Raw genomic sequence first — 23,579 nt, forward strand, 5'->3', positions numbered from 1 at the left:
TCTTTCTCCTCCTTAGGAATCTTCCCCACTTTCATTAAATAATCATGAATTCAAATGACTGGAGAAATGCCTAGCAAGTGATATAGCAGAGCAGGCAGAATATGAAAGAGCAAATAAAGACAAGTAATGAAAGAACTGTATGGAGATTCTATGATAAGAGAAATTCTTCTTGAAGAGCCTGATGAAAAAATCATGTTTCTCAAGTGTGAAGATTGAGATTACAGTATGTTATGCAAGAAGAGAAAGAGTTAAAAGTTAATTTTAATGATTACAAACGATTCATTACAAACGATAATCTTCTGATTAGATATATGGAGTAAATTTGATGGTAGAAGGCCTTCCATATGATAACAAATTGCACGTGAATGGAAAGAATGGTCACTAATGCCTATAGCCAAAAGCTATAGGCATTAGTGAGACTTCATGGATGAAGCATGATATTGAGATAGAATGCATATTTTTCAGGACAGCAAGAGATAGAAAGAATATGATGGAAGGAAGGTATTATTGATGATACAGAATTACAGCCAAAAAAAGTAGCAGGAAGGCATACATGCAGGAGTCAATATAGTTGAGACTATCGTGTGTGAGATACAGGTCAGTAAGAAAAAAATATACTGTAAGTGGTTGCTACTACAGACTGGGGAGGGAAGAAGATGTGGAGGGAAGAAGATGAAGAAGATGTAGGACTTCAACTGTAGAGACATAGACTGGAAGAAGAAGGAAGGATCACATGCAGGAAACAAATAAAATTTATTCAGTTATTAAAAGATAATCACACCTGAAACAGCATATAATTAAGTTGACAGTTTGAAACTGTTGAATCCAATATTATCAGAAGATTTGTCTGTAACCAAGGTAATTAGCCACACTGCCTCTACCTGGTAACAGGACTCACATGCAGTCTTGACTTGAAAGGTTGCTTTAACCAGGGATTTCCCTCTGCATCCATGAAGTGACCTTGGCACAGAACTTATGGTGATGGGTTTTTAAAAAGGCAAATATGTAAACAATATTTTGTGATGTAAAACTCAATCAGTGGATAAAAAATAAAACATGTTTGTTCAGTTATTAGAAATCCATGCTAATTATAATGTTTTATTCTTGACTGTGTGCTGTGATCTGTCAGTCAGCACCTCAGGTAAAAGGATATGCACCCTAATTTTTTTCACTTCTGTGTTTTGGCTTTTCATACATTTATAATGAAAAATGTTTACTAGATGAAGCTAGGGATTTAGTGGAGGTTGTAAACAGAGTTGAAGTTTAGAGGTCATATTGCTAAGGTGGCTCATTACTTGGCAATTGAAGAACAAACAAGTAGAGATAAGGAAGTTGTTATTCCTCTTTATAAGGCCTTGATATGTCCACATCTGGATTACTATGCTCAGATCTGGTCTATTGAGGCAAGCAACAAAGATGGTGAGTGGTCTGCGAAACATTCCCTATGAGGATAGATGGAGGTTGTGTGGACTACAGAAGTTGGTTGATAGGCAAAAAAGAGGGGATGGGATAGAAGGATTGATGGAGGGGAAATGTTCAGCACACTTAGCTAGAGGTGTGGGGGCAGAACAAGAGGTCATCCCTGGAAGTTAAGTAAAAGTAGTAGGAGCATGAGGACTAGATTTTTCACTTAGAGAATTGTGAATGAATGGAATGGGTTGTCAGTGTCAGTTGTTAGTACTTTATCTGTTAATGGGTTTAAAGAGGGGTATGATAGATTGTGTGGATAAATTGGATCTCCTCCTATGATGAGTCTTCAGACTTCATTGAAGTGCCTGTACAATAATAATAATCAAAATAATTCAGTTCTCATAATACTTATCATATCTCTTGAACTTATTCACTGACAAAGCAATTCAGCAGACTGGCAAACTATTCCACTCCTGCATCACTCTGTATGCAAAACATATAGTCATGTCTTCCCCTGCCGATCTCTCTCACACACACACACATTTCATTCCTGGGATCACCATTTGTTTCACACTTCCCATCTCCCACCATGTACTGAAATATTTCATATGTATGAATCTTATAGAATGTTTTTAGTAATTCTATAAATTTCTGTCATATTCTCTATTGTTTTGCTTATCATCCAACATCTGAACTTACAAACCTTTAATATGACCTTGGAAGAAGCATTCCACAAACCACCCAATATCACCATATGAAAGCATTTCCAGAGCGCAATTGGAAGAACAATGGGACGTTGCACTCTTTGACTGGAAAAGATCTGAGTTTGATTCTCATCGTGATGGGAAGAATCTTTATGTGAGCATTTTTATTTGAAGGTGAGTTAACCAATCCTATGTGGAAGTAGCAGGTTTTTTTTCTCCCAGAAACTTGGTTTTTTCATTCTACATACAGACAAATCAGCCATGAGAACACAGAATTTACAGACAAAAAATACTGTGGGTGGTAGTAGTAATAGTAGTAGGCAGTAGATGGTGTTGATAGCAGTAGTGTTGTTATGGTAGTAGTAGTAGTAGTTGGAGAATTAAGTAGGGGGGAAAGATGGTGAGTGAGTATAGTGGAGTAGAATGCCCTCCCATGATGAGTCCTTAGACTCTTTGGAGATGTTATGCAATAATAATAAATAAATAAAATCATTTTTCTCTAGATCCTGAACCTCCTCATCATCAAGTGACCAAATCCATGTACAGTAAGTCACATATGCTCATGTGAAATTCTTATAAAGAGAAATAATAACCTCCTTTCTCTGTTTGTCAATATGCTCTTCAATAACAAAATAATGCTCTCTGAGTTACTCTGTTAATTTTTGCAATATACCCTCTGAACTTCAACTTCCTATCCACTGTATGGATAGAGACAGATACTATCCTGCCTGATGATGGTTTATCCTGATTTATCTTTCTTAGCCTGAGTATACAGTCATATATAGATTCTGATACTACTTTCTTCCTTCCCCATTTGCTCTAATTTGTGTAACAAAGTTCTATGTGGCATTTGGTCAAATGCTTTTGCAAAATACAGCAGAATCATTGCGTGTAAAAAGTTAGTAAATTACTAAGGCATGACAGACCCTTTACAAAGCCATGTTGCCTCTCATAAGATATCATATTCCTATCCACCCATTCCCGAATTCTCTTTCTGACCAATTTTTCCAGTACTCTTATCACTACTCCTACGATACTAATTGGTCTATAATTTGCTATTGCAGTCTTAGAACCTCCCTTATGCAAAGGAATTATTTTGCCCTCTTTCCACTGCCTTGGAACTCTACCAGAGCTGAGACTTAAAGAGTCTAGTCAGAGGCATTACCAGTTCCCTTGCACATTCCCTCAGAATGCAAACTGATATCACCATCTAATCCAACAATCTGTATTCACATTGAGATTCTGTAATATCGCAAGAACCTCCACAATTCATCCACCTCTGTTCTCACATAACTCTGTTACATATCACAGAATTACTCTCACTTGGATGATATTATTATTATTATTATTACATCACACCTCCAGGGAGTGCAAAGACTCATCAAGGGAGGACATCTGCTCTACAACTCTTCGTCTCACTACTCCACCAACCTTCATCATTTAACACCAACGCCATCTACTGCTGACTACCACCACTAGTACTTTCACAGACAATCGCAAACATCCATGCCCACGGCGTGATTCAAACCTGCAGCCTTTTGGCTGAAGAGCAGATACGCTAACCACTCGGCCATACCGCCTGCAAAGTGATCACTCAGTAACCCAACTGTTTTATCTGCTTATGTCACCTTGTGACCATCAGCACTCATTAAGGATACTCTTCCATAGTCATTCTTCCTCTTACTTGCCACACAGCAAAAGAACTGTTTGGGATTTCCCTTGGCCTGCTCAGCTAGTTTCTTCTCATAATCTGATTTTGCCTTCCTTACCATGCTGGTCATCCTTCTTGCCTGACCCTTGTACTGTTCATGAATTTGCTGGTCACTTTTACCTTATATACTACCCTCCACAGCATTTTCTTTTTCTGAAGCTCATACTTAATGATATTACTCTTCCATTTAACACTAAATTGATTAACTCTCCTTACCTTAGATATACAATTTAATATAGCTTCCTCTAGATGCTCCTGATCTCCCATGCACTACTAATATTCTTTCCTTGCAGGGTTTTATGTCATGGCACAACTTTGAGCTTCCTCCTACGCTTGTCATAATCACCTGCCTTGTAATTCCACATATATCCCTTTTTGACAGAATATTCCTCATTTTTTACAATCTCCCACTAGTCACTTTCCCCAATTGGAGGCAATGTGGCCACTTTAGTTATGGATAGCTCTTCTGATCCTATGACTAGGTCCAATACTGTTGCACCTCAAGTCTCTTCCATCACATGCTGCCTCAAGTAATTATTTCTTAGTAGGTGTATAAAGTCCATTTCCTTCCTGCCATGTGATCACTTTTCCTTCCAGTCTATATCTCCATAGTTGAAGGTTTCTCATAATAATCACTCGACTTGCACTCATTGTACTAATTTGCTCATACATATCTTCCATATCTTCCCTGGAACTCCCTGGCCTATAGCAGCAATCAACTGTATTTTGTCTTATTGGCCTTGATCTCACACCAGGCTATTCAAATGAACAGCTGCCCTCCCACCTATCTCCTATTCTTTTTGGCTGCAATTCATCTGCTATCAATCCTATAACTTTTGATGAGGCTGCACTAACCAATGCCAAAAACTTCTCTCTCTCTCTCTTTCTTGTTACTGATAGTTCTGGTGTGTGAGCCTCCAGCAATGAGTTTTCAGAGACGCCGAGGAGATACCTGTATGATGATGATGATATCTTCCTTTACTGTTTATCAAGCTGTGAATCTACATCTTCCTTTATCCATCTCAATGGTCTCTCTTCTACACACGCACACACAGTAGTCTACAGACCTTCAATAGCAGTGCAGATGAATCAAACTGCTTAACAAGGGGCAGACATATACTCACTTGTTTATATAATTCTCATTTATTGCAACAATTCTGTAAGTGCATGAGTGGTTTTTAGCACAAACACACACACACACGCATATATAGATATAACTGATGGAGGGGAGGAGAAAGAGAGAGATTGTAATGTATTCTATGAAATTCACACTACTTCATCTTGAAAATATCCTCTCTGAACACGTTTATTCAAATCCACTCCTCCCTCTGCCCCAATAATTCAGCTGTACCTATTCATGCAATTCTCTGAACGAGTCGGTGTGTCAATGCAGGGAAACCAGAATTACCAGGGTGGATGGTAGCAGGGGTAGCCTCTTGTGGGAATAGATGCTTGGGAGAAGGGGAAATACATTGGACAACACTGAGTCCAGTGGAATAAGAATAGGTATAGAAACCGTGATGTTTTTTATGCTTTATACCAGTGAATCTTAACCTTTTTAGTGATCGGCACCCCCCTGAATCTAAAAATAAGTTCTCGCACCCACTTGAAAAATGTGTTTCTATTTCTTTATTTAGGAAATTACATCTATTGCAAGATAATTTATTTATTGAAAAATAAACACATACATATACATACAATATTGTTTTATACATATACATATACATAAAACATTGTTTTTATGCGCAAAAATGATGAAAATCCCATTTCACAAAGGTAGGTGGTGGCAAATGGTAAAAGCGTCTGCAATGCTGCTTTTGCCAGCTGTGGATAAGGTTCTAACTGTGTACACCAGAATTGTTCTAAGTCCAGTTTTTCAAATTCCATTTGAATACATGCATTGGCTCATATTTCAATGATCGTCTTTTAATAAATAGCTGTCGTCCATCGAATCTGGGTCAAAATTTAGAAACTTTTCTCGCACCCCCAGGTTAAGAACCACTGCTTTATGCTAATGCCAGGAGTATTATCTAGAATAAAGGAGATGAATTTGTGGTGCTGATAGCATCAGCCTGTTGAAAGATTACTAGGATCCTGAGACTTGGTTGACAGAAGATGATATAATAACAGGAATAGAAGTAGCAGGGTACAGCATTTTTCGGCAGGATAGGAAGGAAAAATGTGGTGGGTACTGCTTATGATAAGTGATGACTTATGTCCTCTAAGAGTGGAGGCTTTGGAGGACAGTAACACTAATGGTTTTGAAAGCATATGGTGTTGAGGTAGAGGTGGGAAAGACAGGATGTTTAGTGGGGTGTTGCTACAAGCCAAGGAACACAGAGGGAGGAGTGGGAGATGTTTAGGCAGTTGAGCTTGGCAAGTGCAAGAAGAATGATTGTTATGGGATATTTTAACTATGGCAGTATAAATTGGGAAGAGGAAAATGCATGTAGTAATAAGAGAATGGAATTTCTAGAATTCTTGAGAGACAAATGTCTTTGGCAACATGTAATAAAAGGAACATAAAGTTCAAGAGTTTGGGATTTGGTCATAGCATCAGAAGACCTGATTATAACTGAGATGGCATCTCTTCCCCCAGTTGGAGAGAGTGACTATGTGGTTTTCACTAAGACATGCAGGAGTATCAAAGAGAAGGAATATATTATTATTATTATTACCCAAGACCCCATGGAGTCAAAGACTCATATGGGAAGTCCTTTTTATCATACACACAGCTCATCATACTGTGCTTTAAACACACTCAAATTCTCTGCAGACACCACACACTCAGGCAAGGCATTCCAATGATTCGCAACTCTGCATGAAAGAAACCTGCTTCTCGCTCCCCTACTCACACCCTCTTTATACAGTTTCCAGGGGATGATCTCTGGTTCTCCCACTGTTTTCTGTAGGACCTCTCCAACACTGATCCTATAACAACCCCTTACTAACTTGTAGGTCTCTATCATACCTCCCCTCTTCCTCCTGTCCACCAGACTGGAAATTGCATCTTCTCAATCTTTCCTCATATTTGACATTCCAGAGGTTAGAAACTACCTTAGTCAGTCGCCTCTGGACTCTTTCCAACATCTCTTCGTCCTTCTGAAAACCAGGTGACCAAATCTGAGCACAATAGTGCATGTGTGGCCTAATCAAAGCCTTATACAATGGAACAAGAATCTCCCTACTTCTACAAGTCAGTGTCCTCCACATCATTCCCAGAAGCTTTTGTGTTGTCTTCAAATTTTGGCAGTGTCCCCTAAATTTCAGATCTTTATCCAATATCACCCCCCAGATCTTTTATTTCCTCTGCCTCTGACAATATATCCTCGCCAAGCATAAATTCTGCATCCCATCTTTGTTTCCAAAATTTTAAATTATATATGTGGAATTATAAGGTGGGTGATTACAATAGTCTTAGATTTCAACTTGGGACAGTTCCATGCAGGAAGGGTGAGATATCATTAGTGCTTGGGAAATTGTGAAGGAATATTTGTTAGCAGCAATAGTAAGCTGTATTCCACAAATGAAGAAAACAAAAGAATTTGGTGTAAAATGGATGGACAAACAATATCAAACAAGAACTGCAGGTAAAAAAGAGGTTATAGAAGAGATATAAGGAGAGGGGTGGAGAGCAGATGCTTTCCACTCCTCTTTTTTGATTTCTGTAAAAATCAATCGGGAAACAAGAGATCTGGGGGTGACGATTGATAGAAACCTGAAATTCAGAGAACATATTGCAAAGGTGGTGAAGGTAACCCACAGGATTGCTGCAATACTGAGAAGGACGCTGACCTGCCAAGATAAAAGTGTTGTCATTCCATTGTATAAAGCCCTGATCAGAAAAACACTTGGACTATTTGAGAGAATGTGCTCTCAAATTTCGTCCACAGGATTTGAAGGGGATACATTAACTGTAGAAAGGGTACAGAGGCAGATAACAAAGATGGTTTCGGGACTATACAATCGTGGTTATGAGTATTGGCTGATGGAATGTGAACTGTGAGTCTGGTAGATAGATAGAAGGAGAGGTGATATGATTGAGACTTTTATGAGAGCTAGTTACAGGGTTGACACTGGGTGAGTTCTTTTGCTTGGTGGAACAGGGGGAAGGAGCAAGGACAAGGGCCATCCCTGGAAGTTACGAAAGGCAGCCGTGAGCAAGAGGGTGAGGAGTCGTTTCTTTGCATGGAGGATGGTTGAACCGTGGGATGCCTGATAGAGTGGTGAGAATACGAATGGTCAATGAGTGGTATGATAGACTTTGTGTTTTCTAGGAAAGACCTCCAATGATGAGTCTTTTGACTCCATGGAGGCCTAAATCATAATAATAACTCCACACAAATCACACCAGCCAGCAATGTAATTCTGCCATATGAAAAATAATGGACATATATAACAAATGAGGACATATACACTTAATTTTTAAAATAGTGAATAAATAATAGAGTATCCCTTTTAGGCATGCTGTATAGGGCATGATTCATAGGCAATATTTTCATACTTAAAGGTATACTACTTTTTCACCACATTTCATATATGTCATTCAACAGGAACAAGAAAAGTGTCTCTGCACAGTCCTCCTTTAACAGAGTGATTTCCTCATTCCTAATTTGCATTTTCTCACCATTTTTCACTTCACAATTGAAACTAGGTAAAAAAAAAAGGGGGGGGGGCAGTAAATCCTTATGAAATTTCCTCCTCATCAAATTCCTGACATGTATCCTCAAAGTGGTGTACAGGATATGATAGTACTACATGAAAAACTTACATCATTACTAACTTCATATCAATTTTCCTCCAAATCACTCTGTTACCTGTCAAGACTCCAACATTATCACATCTCATATTTCTATCTTCTAAGGCACTTTTTACTGTATCAATCCACCTATATCGTGGTCTTCCTCTAGATCTTTTTCCTTCCAACCTGGCAGAGAACACTTGTTTTGCTAATCTTTCCTCTCCCATTTTGTTTAAGTGACCACTGAGATTAGCTTTCATAACACATTCCTGGATGCTAACAATGTCAAGTTCTTTCCTAATATCCTAATTTTTAATATGATATTGCCATTGATGCAATATCTGTTCACATCCTGTAATCTTTCTCAGGCCTCTCATATCTGCAGTCTCTAGTCTTTGGTCAAGTGTTTTATTTCTGATCCAGCTCTCAGATCTATAAGTTATAATTGGTTTGAACACTGTCTTGTATACAGCTCATTTAGTGGTTTGACTAATTTATCTCTTATTCCATGTAAATTTATTCAGTTGACTTCCTATCATACTGGCTTTGTTGATTCTGTTGTCTATTTCCATACTTAATTTACCATCTTCAAGTAGCTGAAATGATTTACTTGTTCTATAGGTTCTCCATTCACAATACAGTTAATATTTTCAATGCTTCTGCCTATTTTTGTTGCACTCCCAGTGACGAGACCTTTATTGAGGTCTCGTCAGTGGGAGCCAGACCCAAAAATGCCAGTCGAAACCAGTCTGGGTAGTGGCCCTTGCCTTTAATGCCTAAATCTCTGCAAGGGGATGTGCTTTGCATCAGGGGAAATACTAAGGAAAGTGATCAGATCTTACTCCACCTTTACCACAAGTTGCCTCAGACTTGAACTATGTTCAGGTGCAAACTTGACTTACTTGTCTGTTTGCTTACTTGGGAAAAAGGATTAAAACCTAACTTATAAAATTGCTTGGTATCTTTAACATAGTATATACCCAAGGTAAAAAACTTTCTGCATCTTACTCTCATCCTGAGATTTTTATTTAATAAGGTCAAAGAACCTTGTGGCAACTTGTTTAGGTAAAATTTATAAGCTCTGCATTACTTCAACCTTGGCATTTTTGGGTCTGGCTCCGACTGACGGGACCTCAATAAAGGTCGAAACTGGTCTGGGTAGTGGCCCTTGCCTTTAATGCATAGCATCATACATCTCTGCAAGGGGATGTGCTTTGCATTAGGGCAACTCAGACTTGAACATAGTTCAAGTCTGAGTTGCCTCAGACTATGTTCAGGTGCAAACTTGACTACTTGTCTGTTTGCTTACTTGGGAAAAAAGATTAAACCTAGCTTATAAAACTGCTTAGTATCTTTAACAATGTATTGTATAGTTTCCTGACTCATTTTACTATGCATTTGTTTAATGTTGGAATTATTTACCTTGTCCTATAATGGAGTCTGATCAACTTGTTATCAAATTATCTCACACCAACACTTAGACAAAATCCTCATTACTATAATTAATATTACTCATCAACTGTTTGGAGAAAACTACAATATATATTATTATGATATATATTGTAGTATTGATATATGCTGCATACTCTATGGGAGGAGTTATACTGGAGGAAGTAGGGGAGACAAGAGATCTGGGGTTGATGATTGATAGAAACCTGAAGTTTAGGGGACATATTGCAAAGGTGGTGAAGGTAACACAGAGGATTGCTGCTATTATGAGAAGGACACTGACCTGCAGAGATAAGATTGTTATCATTCCGTTGTATAAGTCTCTAATCAGACCACACTTGGACTATTGTTCTCAGATTTGGTCCCCAGGATTTGAAGGGGATAAATTAACTGTGGAAAGGATACAAAGACGGATGACAAAGATGGTTTCAGGACTGTACAAGGATAGTTATGAGGATCGGCTGAGAGAATGTGGACTGCAGAGTTTGGTGGATAGAAGAAGGAGAGGTGATATGATTGAGACTTTTAAACTGTTGAGAGGTGGTTACAGGGTTGACAGTGGGGAGTTCTTTCGCTTGGTTGATCAGCGGGAATGAGTGATGACAAGAGGCCATCCCTGGAAGTTACGAAAGGAAACTGTGAGCAATAGGGTAAGGAGTGGTTTCTTTGTGTGGAGGGTGGTTGAGTGGTGGGAGTGAGAACGGTCAGTGAGTTTAAAGAGTGGTATGATAGACTTTGTGTTTCTCAGCGGGGGATCTCCCCTCGATGAGTCTTGACAGACTTTATGTCTTAGGAAGGACCTCCCTCGATGAGCCTTTTGACTCCTTGGAGGCCTGAATAATAATAATAATAATAATAATAATAATAATAATAATGATTATTGCACTCTCTAATGAGTCAGCATACCTCATCATGAGAGGTTCATTCAATTGACAACATATTTATCATAACTGACTCTTAAAATCCTGAACACTCCTTGCATTAACAATACATTCTGGTAATGCATTCCATTCACTGACAATACTCCATGTAAAAATTCTCCTCCTCACACCCCTGTTCCCAAACTCTTACATAACTTCCAGGGATGACCTCTGGTTCTTACCCTCTCTCCTACTCTTTTTATCAGGGTGGAAGCAGACTGGAAGTGTCTAATTATACACCAGTTTGTGTGTCATCAGTAGTTAGTAAGATCTTGGAGAAAGTAGTGAAGGACCGTATACAGCATTGGGCAAATGAGGGTAATGTTATCTGTGAGAGTCAACAAGGATTTGGGAAGGGGTGCCCTTGTTTTAGCAATATGCTAGCCTTTTATGATAAAGTTACAAGAACATTAAATGAGGGAAAGGCATATACTGCCATTTTCTTAGACTTAGCGAAGGCATTTGACAGGGTGCCACATAATAAGCTGATATTCAAGTTGCAGCACATGGGTCTGGATGTCAGTAGTGAAGGACGGTATACAGCATTGGGCAGATGAGAGTAATGTTATCCGTGAGAGTCAACAAGGATTTGGGAAGGGGCACCCTTGTTTTAGCAATATGCTAGCCTTTTATGATAAAGTTACAAGAACATTAAATGAGGGAAAGGCATATACTGCCATTTTCTTAGACTTAGCGAAGGCATTTGACAGGGTGCCACATAATAAGCTGATATTCAAGTTGCAACACATGGGTCTGGATGTCAGATTGGTCAACTGGATTCAGGTTTGCCTGTCCGATACGTATCAGAGAGTTGTGTATGGTGGGGCAGTTTCAAGGAAGCAGAGGGGTTACAAGTGGGGTCCCACAGGGCTCAGTATTGGGACCTATATTGTTTAACCTTTATATCAATGACATTGTAATTGGATTGCAAGGGGATATTCAGTTGTTTGCAGATGCAGCAGCCCTGCAAGAGGATTTGAATAAGTTAGATAGATGGGGAAATGAATGGGGATATCAGTTTAATGCAGCAAAATGTAAGGTCTTGAGGTTTGGGACACATCGATGTGATGCTGCTTACTCTATGGGAGGAGTTAAACTGGAGGAAGTAGGGGAGACAAGAAATCTGGGGTTGATGATTGATAGAAACCTGAAATTTAGGGGACATATTGCAAAGGTAGTGAAGATAACACAGAGGATTGCTGCAATAATGAGAAGGACACTGACCTGCAGAGATAAAACAGTTATCATTCCGTTGTATAAGACCCTGATCAGACCACACTTGGACTATTGTTCTCAGATTTGGTCCCCAGGATTTGAAGGGGATAAATTAACTGTGGAAAGGGTACAAAGGCAGATAACAAAGATGGTTTCAGGACTGTACAATGATAGTTATGAGGATCAGCTAAGGGAATGTGGACTGCAGAGTTTGGTGGATAGAAGAAGGAGAGGTGATATGATCGAGACTTTTAAACTGGTGAGAGGTGGTTACATGGTTGACACTGGGGAGTTCTTTCACTTGGTTGAACAGCGGGAAGGAGTGATGACAAGAGGCCATCCCTGGAATTACAAAAGGAAACTGTGAGCAAGAGGGTGAGGAGTGGTTTCTTTGCATGGAGGGTGGTTGAACCATGGCATGCATTGCCTGATGGAGTGGTGAGAGCGAGAACAGTCAATGAGTTTAAGGAGTGGTATGATAGACTTTGTGTTTCTTAGGAAGGAGCTCCCACGATGAGTCTTTTGATTCTGTGGAGGCCTGAATAATAATAATCTCATCTGGATTAATGTGATAAAATCTTCTCACTAACTTAAATGTCTCTATCATATCACCTCTTTTCCTCCTATCCACTAAACTGCAATCTCCATTTCTTCAACCTCTCTCTGTAGTCAGTATTCCAAAGTCCTGATATTGTTTTAGTCACTTATGTCTGGACCCTCTCCATTGTTTCTACATCACACTAAAGGTGACCAGATTTGAGCATAATAGTCCAAGTCAACCATCATTCCAAAATCTCGAATCTCATTCACTTCCTGCAGGTATGGCACCATCGATATAGTATACTGCCTTATATTTCTGCCCTCCAAGAGCAGAAATATTAATAAGTTATTAATAACTTATTAATATTTAATTAATATTAATAAGTTATTAATATTAATTTTAATAAGTGCAACACCTTGCACTTATTAATATTAAAACTACAACTCCACTCCTTTGTCCAAATCAAAAGTCTATTCAAATCTTCCTGAAGGGAATTAACATAAGCAGTGCTACTTATAATTCTCCCCAACTTTGCATCATCAGCAAACAAATGAAGATCCCCAATCAGTCCACATGATATATCGTTTACAAACAAGTTAAACAGCAGGGACCCAAGAATAGAACCATGGGACATGCCACTGGTTACCCTCCATTAATGACACACTCCCTTATACACAATCTGCTGGTATCATTCAGAGAGCCAATCTCTGATCTATCTAGGCCAATATACTATCTATTCCTATTCTATGCAGCTTGTATACCAACTTATTATTATTCAGGCCTCCATGGAGTCCAAAGACTCATCATGAGAGGTCCTTTCTAAGAAACACAAGTCTATAAAGAATCATCGAGGGAGGTCCCTCCTAGGAAACACAAGTCTATAAAGAATCATCGAGGGAGGTCCCTCCTAGGAAACACAAAGTCTATCATACCACTCCTTAAATGTATTGACAATTCTTGCTCTCACCACTCTATCAGGCAATGCATTCCATGGTTCAACCACCCTCCATGCAAAGAAACCACTCCTTACCCTCTTTCTCAGTTTCCTTTCGTAACTTCCAGGGATGGCCTCTTGTCATCACTCCTTCCTGCTGTTCAACCAAGCGAAAGAACACCCCTGTGTCAACCCTCTAACCACCTCTCAACAGTTTAAAAGTCTCAATCATATCACCTCTCCTTTTTTCTATCCACCAAACTCTGCAGTCCACACTCCCTCAGCTGATCCTCATAACATTGTACAGTCCTAACACCATCTTTGTTATCTGCCTTTGTACCCTTTCCACAGTTAATTTATCCCTGGGGACCAGATCTGAGAATAAGAGTCTAAGTGTGGTCTGATCAGAGTCTTATACAATGGAATGATAACCCTTTTATCTCTGCAGGTCAGTGTCCTTCTCATTATTGCAGCAATCCTCTGTGTTACCTTCACTACCTTTGCAATATGTCCCCTAAATTTCAGGTTTCTATCAATCATCAATCCCAGATCTCTTGTCTCCCCTACTTCCTCCAGTTGAACTCCTCCCATAGAGTATGCAGCATCACATCGATGTGTCCCAAACCTCAAGACCTTACATTTTGCTGCATTAAACTGATATCCCCATTCATTTGCCCATCTATCTAACTTATTCAAATCCTCTTGCAGGGATACCACATCTGCACTATTACTAATAACCCTTCCCAGCTTCGCATCATCCGCAAACAACTGAATATCCCCTTGTAATCCATGGACAATGTCATTGATATAAAGTTAAACAACATAGGTCCCAGTACTGAGCCCTGTGGAACCCCACTTGTAACCTTCTGCCTCTTTGATATTGCTCCACCATACACAACTCTGATATCTATCGGACAGCCAAATCCTGAATCCAGTTGACCAAATCTGACATCCAAACTCATGTGCTGCAACTTGAATATCAGCTTATTAGTGGCACCCTAGCAAAAGTCTAGGAAAATGGCAGTATATGCCTTTCCCTCATCTGATGCTCTGGTAACTTTATTATAAAAGGCTAGCATATTGATAAAACAAGAGTGCCCCTTCACAAATCCATGTTGACTCTCACAGATAACATTACTCTCATCTGCCCAATGCTGTATACAGTACCTCACTACTTTCACCAAGATCTTACTAACTACTGATGACACACAAACTGGCCTATAATTAGACACTTCCAGCCTGCTATCGCCCTTATGCAATGGCACTATCTTACCTTTCTTCCATTCCATGGGCAACTTTCCCGCAGCCAGACTTTCATTGAAAAGCCAGGCCAAAGGCACTGTCAGTTCCCTAGCACATTCTCTCAAAACTCGTGGTGAAATACCATCCACCCACAGCTTTACTAACATCCAGAGAGAGTACTCAGTATTTGGAACACACTCTCCTCCTGCACCTCTAAACCTGCCTTATCCCTCTAGTATTCAAATTGACTTCTCCAGGATAAAATACTCCAATAAAGTGTTCATTGAACAATTCCACTATGTCCTCTGCATCAGTCACTCTCTTTCCATTTTTATCCCACAATGTCATTCTTCCACAGTCATTTCTCCTCCTACTAGCCACAGAGCTAAAAAATTCCCTAGGATTTTCCTTGGATCTAAGGGCGAATCTTTTCTCATATTCCAGTTTCGCCTTCCTTACCATATTAGTCACTCTCCTGGCCTGTATCTTATATTCTTCATGCATCTTCTCTTCACCTATCTCCTTATGTCTCTTCCATAGCCTCTTTTTTTCATGCAGTTCTTGTTTAATATTGTTTGTCATCCATTTTACTTCAAATTGTGTCCTCTTCTTCACTCGTGGAATACAGCTTACCATTGCTGCTAACAAATATTCCTTCACAATTTCCGTCACTAATGACATCCCGTCCTTCCAATTCCTCCCTCCACGAAACTTCTCCAAGTTGACGTCTAAGACTATTATAATCACCTGCTTTATAATTCCACAAACGTTCCCATCTCTTTGATACTCCTGCATGCCTATTCATTTTCCAAGTCAAAAACCATATGGTCAGTCTCTCCAACTGGTGGGAGAGATGTCATTTCAATTATTATCAACTCTTGTGATGCTATAACCAAATCCAAAACTCTTGAACCTCTTGTTCCCTTTGTTACATGTTGCCTAAGACATTTGTCCCTCAAGAATTCTAGAAATTCCATTCTCTTATTGCTACATGCATCTTCCTCTCCCCAATTTATACTGCTGCAGTTAAAATCTCCCATAACAATCATTCTTCTTGCACTTACCACGCTCAACTGTCTCAACATCTCCTGGTCCCCACCCGTTGTGCTCCTTGGTCTGTAGCAACACCCCACTAAATATCTTATCTTGCCCACCTCCACCTCACACCATATGCTTTCAAAATCATTAGTGTCACAGCCTTCCAAAGCCTCCACTCTTAGAGGACATAGGTCGTCACTTATCATTAGCAGTACTCCACCACCATGCTTTCCCTTCCTATCCTGCCGAAAAATGCTGTACCCAGCAACTTCTATTCCTGTTATTATATCCTCTTCTGTCAACCATGTCTCAGTGATCCCAATAATCTTTGGCCAGGCTGATGCTATCAGTGCCACCAATTCCTCTCCCTTATTCCGAATACTCCTGGCATTAATATAAAGCATAAAAATGCCATTGTTTCTATACCCAGCATTATCCCCTCTAGACTCCACTGGGCTCAGCATTACCTGATGTCATCCCCCTTCTCGCAAGTACCCATTCCCACAAGAGGCCACTCCTGCTATCATCCACTAGGACACATTGACTCGTTCTGAACAGCAATCTCTCCAGATGCCAACTTCCTCATCATGTGGTAATCTATCAAATGCCTTTGCAAAGACCAAGAATATCACTGCATATGATTCTCCCTTATCTAACACACTCATTACCTTATCATAAAATGCAAGTAAATTGCTAAAACAGGATCTATCCTTTCTATGTCCATCAACCCAATCCTGTATTCTCTGCGCCTGGATCACAACCAGAGTTACAGACTAGTCTATAATTGGAAACTTCTGTCCTAGAACTATGCTTGTGGAGTGGTACTATTTTGCCTTCTTTCCACTCCTAAGGAACCATACCTACTGCAAAACTTTCATTAAATAACTAGGTCAAGGGCATAGCCAACTGTGGTGTACATTCTTTAAGAATACGTAGTGATATGTCATCCGTTCCCACAGCCTTATTAATCATCATCATGCATATCAAGGCTGGCATGGTTGTTTCGGCCTTAGAAGTCATCGTTGAATCTTTTAAGAGGACGTCCTGATTTTCTTTTTCCTAATGGCTTGTACTTTAAGGCTTGTTTTGGTAATCTTTTATTTTCATTCTTTGAACGTGTTCCATCCATTTATGTTTATATTTTTTAATTTTTTCTATTACTGGTTCTTGGTTTAATTCTTTCATAATTTCTTCGTTTCTTTTGTGATCAAATAGAGTATACTTTGCAGTTTTTCTCATAAACTTCGTTTCTGCTGTTATTAATCTTCATTTGTCTTTTTGTTTTATTGTCCAGATTTCACTTCCATATAATAAGACTGGTAGGGATAATGTATTGAATACTTTTAGTCTGGTTTGTTTTTGAACTAGGTTTGGTTTAAATATAGAGTTAATTACACCTGTTATTTTTAAATATTTTGCAATTTTTAGGTTTATATCTTTTCCATTTTCATATGTGATCTTACATCCTAGGTAGTTAAATGAATTCACCTGTTCTAAGATCTTGTCATCTATTACTATTTTAGTTCTTACTGGATCTTGTCCTTTAAAGGCCATAGTTTTTAATTTTTCTGTTGATATTATCATACCATAATCTTTGGCTATCTCATTTAGATCTAAAATAGCTTTCTGTAAGTTATCTTCAGAATTTGTAATTATTATTTGGTCGTCGGCAAAAAGGAGAGTGTTTAACTTCACAGTAGGAGAAAGTTTAAAACCTTGATGGAAATTTTTATTCCACTTTATTATTATTTCATTTAGGTAAATATTAAAGAGAGTTGCTGAGAGGGGGTATTCCTGTCGGACTTCTTGGTTTATCTCTCTCGTATATGATAGCTCGTGATTTAATCTTATTTGTATTTGATTATTTTCATATATACGTATAATAGCTTTTAGGATATTATTTGGTATATGTCTTTCTTTTAATATGTTAAATAAAATACTTCTTTTAACTTTGCAAATGCTTTTTCAAAGTCAATAAATGCAATATGTGTTTCTAAATTGTATTCTCTTCTTTTCTCTATTATTAATTTTAGGCAAAAGGCTGGGTCTATACATGATCGTCCTTTTCTAAATCCATTCTGTACTTCTAAAATAAAGTTTTTGGAATATTTCATTAGTTTGCTTTTTAAAATTCTGCTATATATTTTGTAACAGGAATTTAGTATACTTATATCTCTATAGTTTTCAGGGTCATTAATATCTAACCCAATCAACACCTGATATACCTCTGATTCTTTCACTTACAATTCTGCTAATACTTGCCTCCCTTCTACATATTGAACCATCATTTACACCAGTATGATATACACTGATAAAATGCTTGTTCAATAACTCCATTACATCTTTTGCAACTGTTATTCTGCTGCCATGACCATCCACAAGTGTCAACCTGCCCTAATTATTCTTTCTCTTGCTTGCCATATAACAGAAAACTTCCCACGAGTTAACCTTGGCCTGACCAGCCAATCTCCTCTCATACTGCATCTTTTCTTTATTTACCACGATTGTCACCTTTCTAGCCTGCACTTTATACTCTTCATGGATCCAATCAACACCAACAATTTGTACCTCCTCCATAGCCTTTTCTTTTCCAGCACAGCTTGATTGATTTCACTTTTCATCCATTTAACTCCTACTCTATTTACTCACTTAACCATTGGTATGCAGTTATACATTGCTTGTGTCAGATACTGTCTTGTGAATTTCCATTCATTGTCAACTTCTTATCTGCCTCAGCTCATCTATCCAATGTACTGATACTAACTGGCTACAGAGCTTCCTATAATCACCCACATCATATTCCACATATATCCATTTTTGGCAGTAACCTTTTCTTGTTTCACCACTTCCCAAACAAGTACCTCATGAACACTCTCACCAACCAGCAGCAGTGTTAACACCTCATTAACAACTACATCTTGTGAAGTTATCACCCAATCCAAAACATTAAAACCTCTAGATGCTTCAGTCACATGCTGCTTAAGATAGTTATCTCTCAGAAATTCAACAAACTCACTCTTCTTGTTTCCATACACTATCTCCTCCTCCTTCCATTCTATATTCCTGTAATTAAAGTCTCCCATCAGGATCACCTTCTTTTTACATGCCCAACTAATTTGCCTAAACATTTCACAATCGGTATTCTCTGAATTCCTTGGCCTATAACAGCATCTTATCAGATATAATAGCCTGTTAATTTCAACTTAACACCACATAGATTCAAAATCTGTGTGTGCACTATCAACTTCCACACTTGGCAGACACAATTCCTCTGCAATCATTAACAGCACTCCTCCCCCCCCTCCTCTTTTCACATTTCTATCCTTCCCAAAAATTATATATCCTTCCATTTCTATTCCCAACATCACATCCTCCTCAGACAACCAGCTTTCACTTATTCCAATTATCTTTGGGCATACTGACTCAATCAATGCAACAAACTCAGGTCTCTTGTTTTGAATACTCCTTACATTTGTATACAAACATAACAATCCCTGTCTTTGAGGCCATTTTACCAGCACCAACATTCTTTATTCTAGCTGCTATACCACACCTCTCTCTCTCTCTTGTTCTGACAACTCACATTTTCCTGATCCTGATCTGATTTCCATTCCTACCCATCTCATCCTCACCTTGTGCTGCTTCTTCAACCTCACGTCCATCTTCCTCCTGTTGTACAATCCGTTTAGTTGTGCCATCCTGCTTCATAAGTAGACTTTGTGATTACAGTATACACCAGAAAAATAGTCAGCATCAAATGTTAAAAGATGATGGATTGAGATGGGCTGCTATTGTTATTTGGAATTACAGCTCTCTTGCAGAGGAATTGTGTCTACAAAGCTCTCCTGAAGCAACTGAGTGATGAACAGTGTGTTATTTCTGTTAATTATGTCTGCTTGATTGGCTTTTTTTTTTTTTTTAATTTTATGTGACTCTCACTCACAGAAGGTTATAAGCCTATATACAGTAATACATTAGTACCATGACTGCACTCAAGATTTTCTTTTCTTCTTGTTTTTTTCTTATTAAATTTATAATTTTTTGTATTCTTATTAATTTTTTTTTTTTTTTATATAGTCTGAAAATTGTGCTCTAAAGATATGCTACTATTCACTACTGCACTGTTTCTGTTCAGATTTCTTGTTAAGTTTCAGCAATTGTCTCCTGTTTGTTTAAAGGGTTTTTGAAATCTTAGTATTAAGCTGCAAACAGTCACATTTTTCAAAATTATTGCTGCGATAGTTAGGCTATACACCATTATATTATCTTATCTGCCAGTTTGAAATTGCTACTCATGCGAATAAGGGCATTACGCCATTGAATTATGTTAATTACGTGTTCTGGCCAGTTTGCCTATTTGTAAGGTTCAAACACCGAGCTTCCGGGAAGGAACCCTGTCACTCACAATATGTGCCCAGTAATATATCTTCAACCTCGCTCGTGTTCTCAAACCTAATTTTCGTGAGTGAGAATATACTTCGTTGGTAGTTATGACAGGAGGCTAGGATACATTTATCTAAGCCCGGCTAATTTAACCTTACCTTTCCAAAGAATGTCTAAAAATACGGTCTGAACGCGTTCACTCGAAACCATAACCTAACCCCAGAATAATACTACATTGATATTAATTTCTATTAATTAATCGTAGTAAAACTGAATTAAACCATTCTCACCAATAGGATGATTAATGTATGGTGTTTCAGTTTCATCCTTGCGCCTTTGATTTTTGTGCTTTACCGCTGCGAAATTGACAGCTTTTATTATTGCTGAAACGGATGAATCCATTGCTTTACAAGCTTCCTTAGACTTCCCTCTATTCATGCATTGCAAAAACAGTTATAACCAGTATACTTACTCAAACAAATCATTCATGTTCTTTCTCCTTCTCGAGCTAAAAAATTGTTACTTAGTCAAGTTAAATTTAATCAAAAATATTTTTGGAAATATCATTGCAATTTAGCAATGCTGATCCATTTCATTATGAAAATTTGGAGAATGCTTCCTCCTTATTAACATGCTGTTATTACTATTTTGTCTGTTATTTTAGTCGAACTTCTGCTTCCAAATTAAATAATGTATAGCTCAGTATAAGTTGTGTTTGCACTCCTCAGCGCTAAACCGCCCAAAGATAGACTTAAGTTCAAGTCTAGCCCGACTACAAGAACTATTTCTAAACCTTTTTACGACCGGTCGGCACGAGCAAGCCGGTTTTTTTTCTCGCGGAAACTTGGGTTTTTCGTCCCGTAAACTCAAGAAATCGACTGTATTACCTACACTATTTCAGACATTAAAAATATTGCGTTATGGTCAGGGACCACGAGATGGCGGCACTTGTTCAGCCGTCTCTTCATTGATAGCTGCTTAAATTGGTGATGGCCTTGAGCCAGCTATCTCTGATTGGCTACAGTGGAGATTGAACTACCCACTCTAAGACTCTAAATAGAAGGTACGCTTACTTGCCGCCATTTTGGATCTAGGGTCGCCCGCAGTCGCATTCGTTTGAGCTCTTGATTTTTTCGACTTTATAACGAAATGGGAAGTTGTTCTGCTCCAAATTGTATGTATATATATATATATACATACAATTTCTCTAGTATATGTATAGTATAAGTATGAGTATAGTATAGTATAGTATAGTATATATGTATAGTATAGTATAAGTATATGTATAGTACTAGTATATGTATAGTATAAGTATATGTAAACATAAATAAGTTATAAATTATCATTGACCTGCTTTTGGAGCTATCTTGGCGGTTAGAGCTCGTATCATTTATCAGTAAATAGAAGTGGCTGTATAATGTTCATAAGCATTCATTTTTCGTGAATTCGTAAAGAAAAGACTTCCCATGTCCTTTATTATTGGTTGCGCTGCTTTATATTAATTAGCGATTTTATGTTTACATATATATACATACATACATACGGGGGGGGGATCTGTGTAATAGAATAACAGTATTTCCAATATATGTACTGTATGCAAGTTCATAAGATTTTTCTTATATTTCAATATGAACTTTTAAAAAACAAGCAGGTCAATGATAATTCATAACTTATTCATGTTTACTTATATTTATTTATGTTTACTTATATATATATATATATATATACTTCCATACAATTTGAAGCAGAACAACCTCCCATTTCGCTATAGAGTGGAAAAAACGAATGCGACTGTGGGCGACCCTAGACCCAAAATGGCGGCAAGTAAGCGTACCTTCTATTTAGAGTCTTAGTCCAGTCAGTCTCCATGCAAGAGGAACTTCCAATGGTCACAATCCTCTGCCACCAAGCTCAGGTGTTCTGGTGGGATTCCCAAATGTGCCCACCCAAGGTTTTGGATATAATCTATCCAGCGAGTCCTTGGCCTTCCACGTGGCCTCCCATCCTCTGGCTTACCAAAGAGGACCTGCTGAGGGAGCCTCTCTTGTGGCATTCTGACCAGGTGCCTGTACCAACATAACTGTGATCTCTCAACATGGAGAAGCAGCGGTTGAGTATTGAGGGTATTGAGTATATATATATATATATATATATATATATATATATATATATACTAAATAAATCAATAATAACATGCATAGCCAGCAAAGGTTGGTCGATTGGTTGGTAGAGCCTCTGTACTAATGGCGCACGCAAAAAGTTAAGCAAGTTTGAGCGCAGTTAATAGTTGGAAGGGGTTAATCGCTCGATGCTGTTGGCATATCTCCCTCGATGAATCTTTGGACTCCCTGGAGGTGTCACATAATATCCTGCCTGTTTGTGATACTAGGTTTAAAGAAGAGAGATCATTAAAATTGTAATGTGATCGATTAGAGGAACTCTTCCAAATTATTTTTTATTTTATTTATTTATTTATTTTTGTTGTTGATGTTTTGTTTTTCACACGGAGAAACTGGAATTTTTAATTGCGCTATTCCGAAAACGGAGTACACAGACTGCTTGGAAAGAAGTTAATGGACACCATAGTGGGAGGAAAAAACAGCCCTGGCGGCCACCTTAATAAGATATAGGGCCTTTCACTGCCATGATTGTGGTAATTTTACGGGGTAAATTTTCCACATGCGTACGATAGCTATCAACGGAAATTTTGGACAATTTTTCGTGAAGGCATGTAATGCGGTCCTCCTGTACGATTGTGGGGCGGACGTCCCTTGACTCACCAAACGCTCTAGTTCATCCCACAGTTGAGATCAGGGTTCTGTGAAAGCCAGTCAAGTGTAGTGATGTTCAGGTCTAGAAACCACGCAGTTACAGCAGCAGCCTTATGACACAGTGCATTGTCTTGCTGAAAGAGACAATGGTCATTTCCGTAGAAACGCTAGAAATTAGAAAGCATTGCATTGTCCAGAATTTTCAAATACATCTCAGAGTTCAATGTATGTAGCGCCACAAACAGAGACCTGAGGCAAAACCAGGACCATATAATCACACCGCCACCTTCAAATTTCATAGTTAGGTTTTTGCACTCTGGTAAGAGACATTAACCAGACATCCGCCAAACCGATCTATCTGTTCATCAGAAGGTGTAACCTGATTTGTCGCTACATAACAGGAATTTCCAAGCTTTGCACCACTGAAGAAGATGTTGCATTTTGTTTCTACTAATCTGGCAGCTTGCATATTGCGGTCTGACCATGGAAATCCATGTTGTGAGCATCAGTTCTAAATACT

At 38.5% G+C, this 23,579-nt stretch overlaps 1 protein-coding gene across 2 annotated transcripts in view; it reads right to left on the minus strand.

Annotated features, from left to right (window-relative positions):
- Positions 1-20,963, minus strand: part of Mesh1 (Metazoan SpoT homolog-1) — a 55,244-nt gene extending 34,281 nt beyond the window's left edge. The window contains exon 1 of one of the 2 annotated variants that reach the window (XM_090392653.1): positions 20,761-20,963. In XM_090392653.1, the coding sequence (XP_090248779.1) occupies positions 20,761-20,773 (13 nt within the window). In that variant the 5' untranslated portion in view covers positions 20,774-20,963. Of the gene's footprint in view, positions 1-20,578; positions 20,730-20,760 lie in introns of those variants that run through there. The other variant, XM_090392652.1, reaches the window with a different exon arrangement.
- Positions 20,964-23,579: the final 2,616 nt, after the last annotated feature.

This window comes from Typopeltis vanoorti, chromosome 5 (genome assembly GCF_054136105.1).
Source record: "Typopeltis vanoorti isolate ZY-2024b chromosome 5, IOZ_Tvanoo_1.0, whole genome shotgun sequence".
NCBI classification, from domain to species: domain Eukaryota; kingdom Metazoa; phylum Arthropoda; class Arachnida; order Uropygi; family Thelyphonidae; genus Typopeltis; species Typopeltis vanoorti.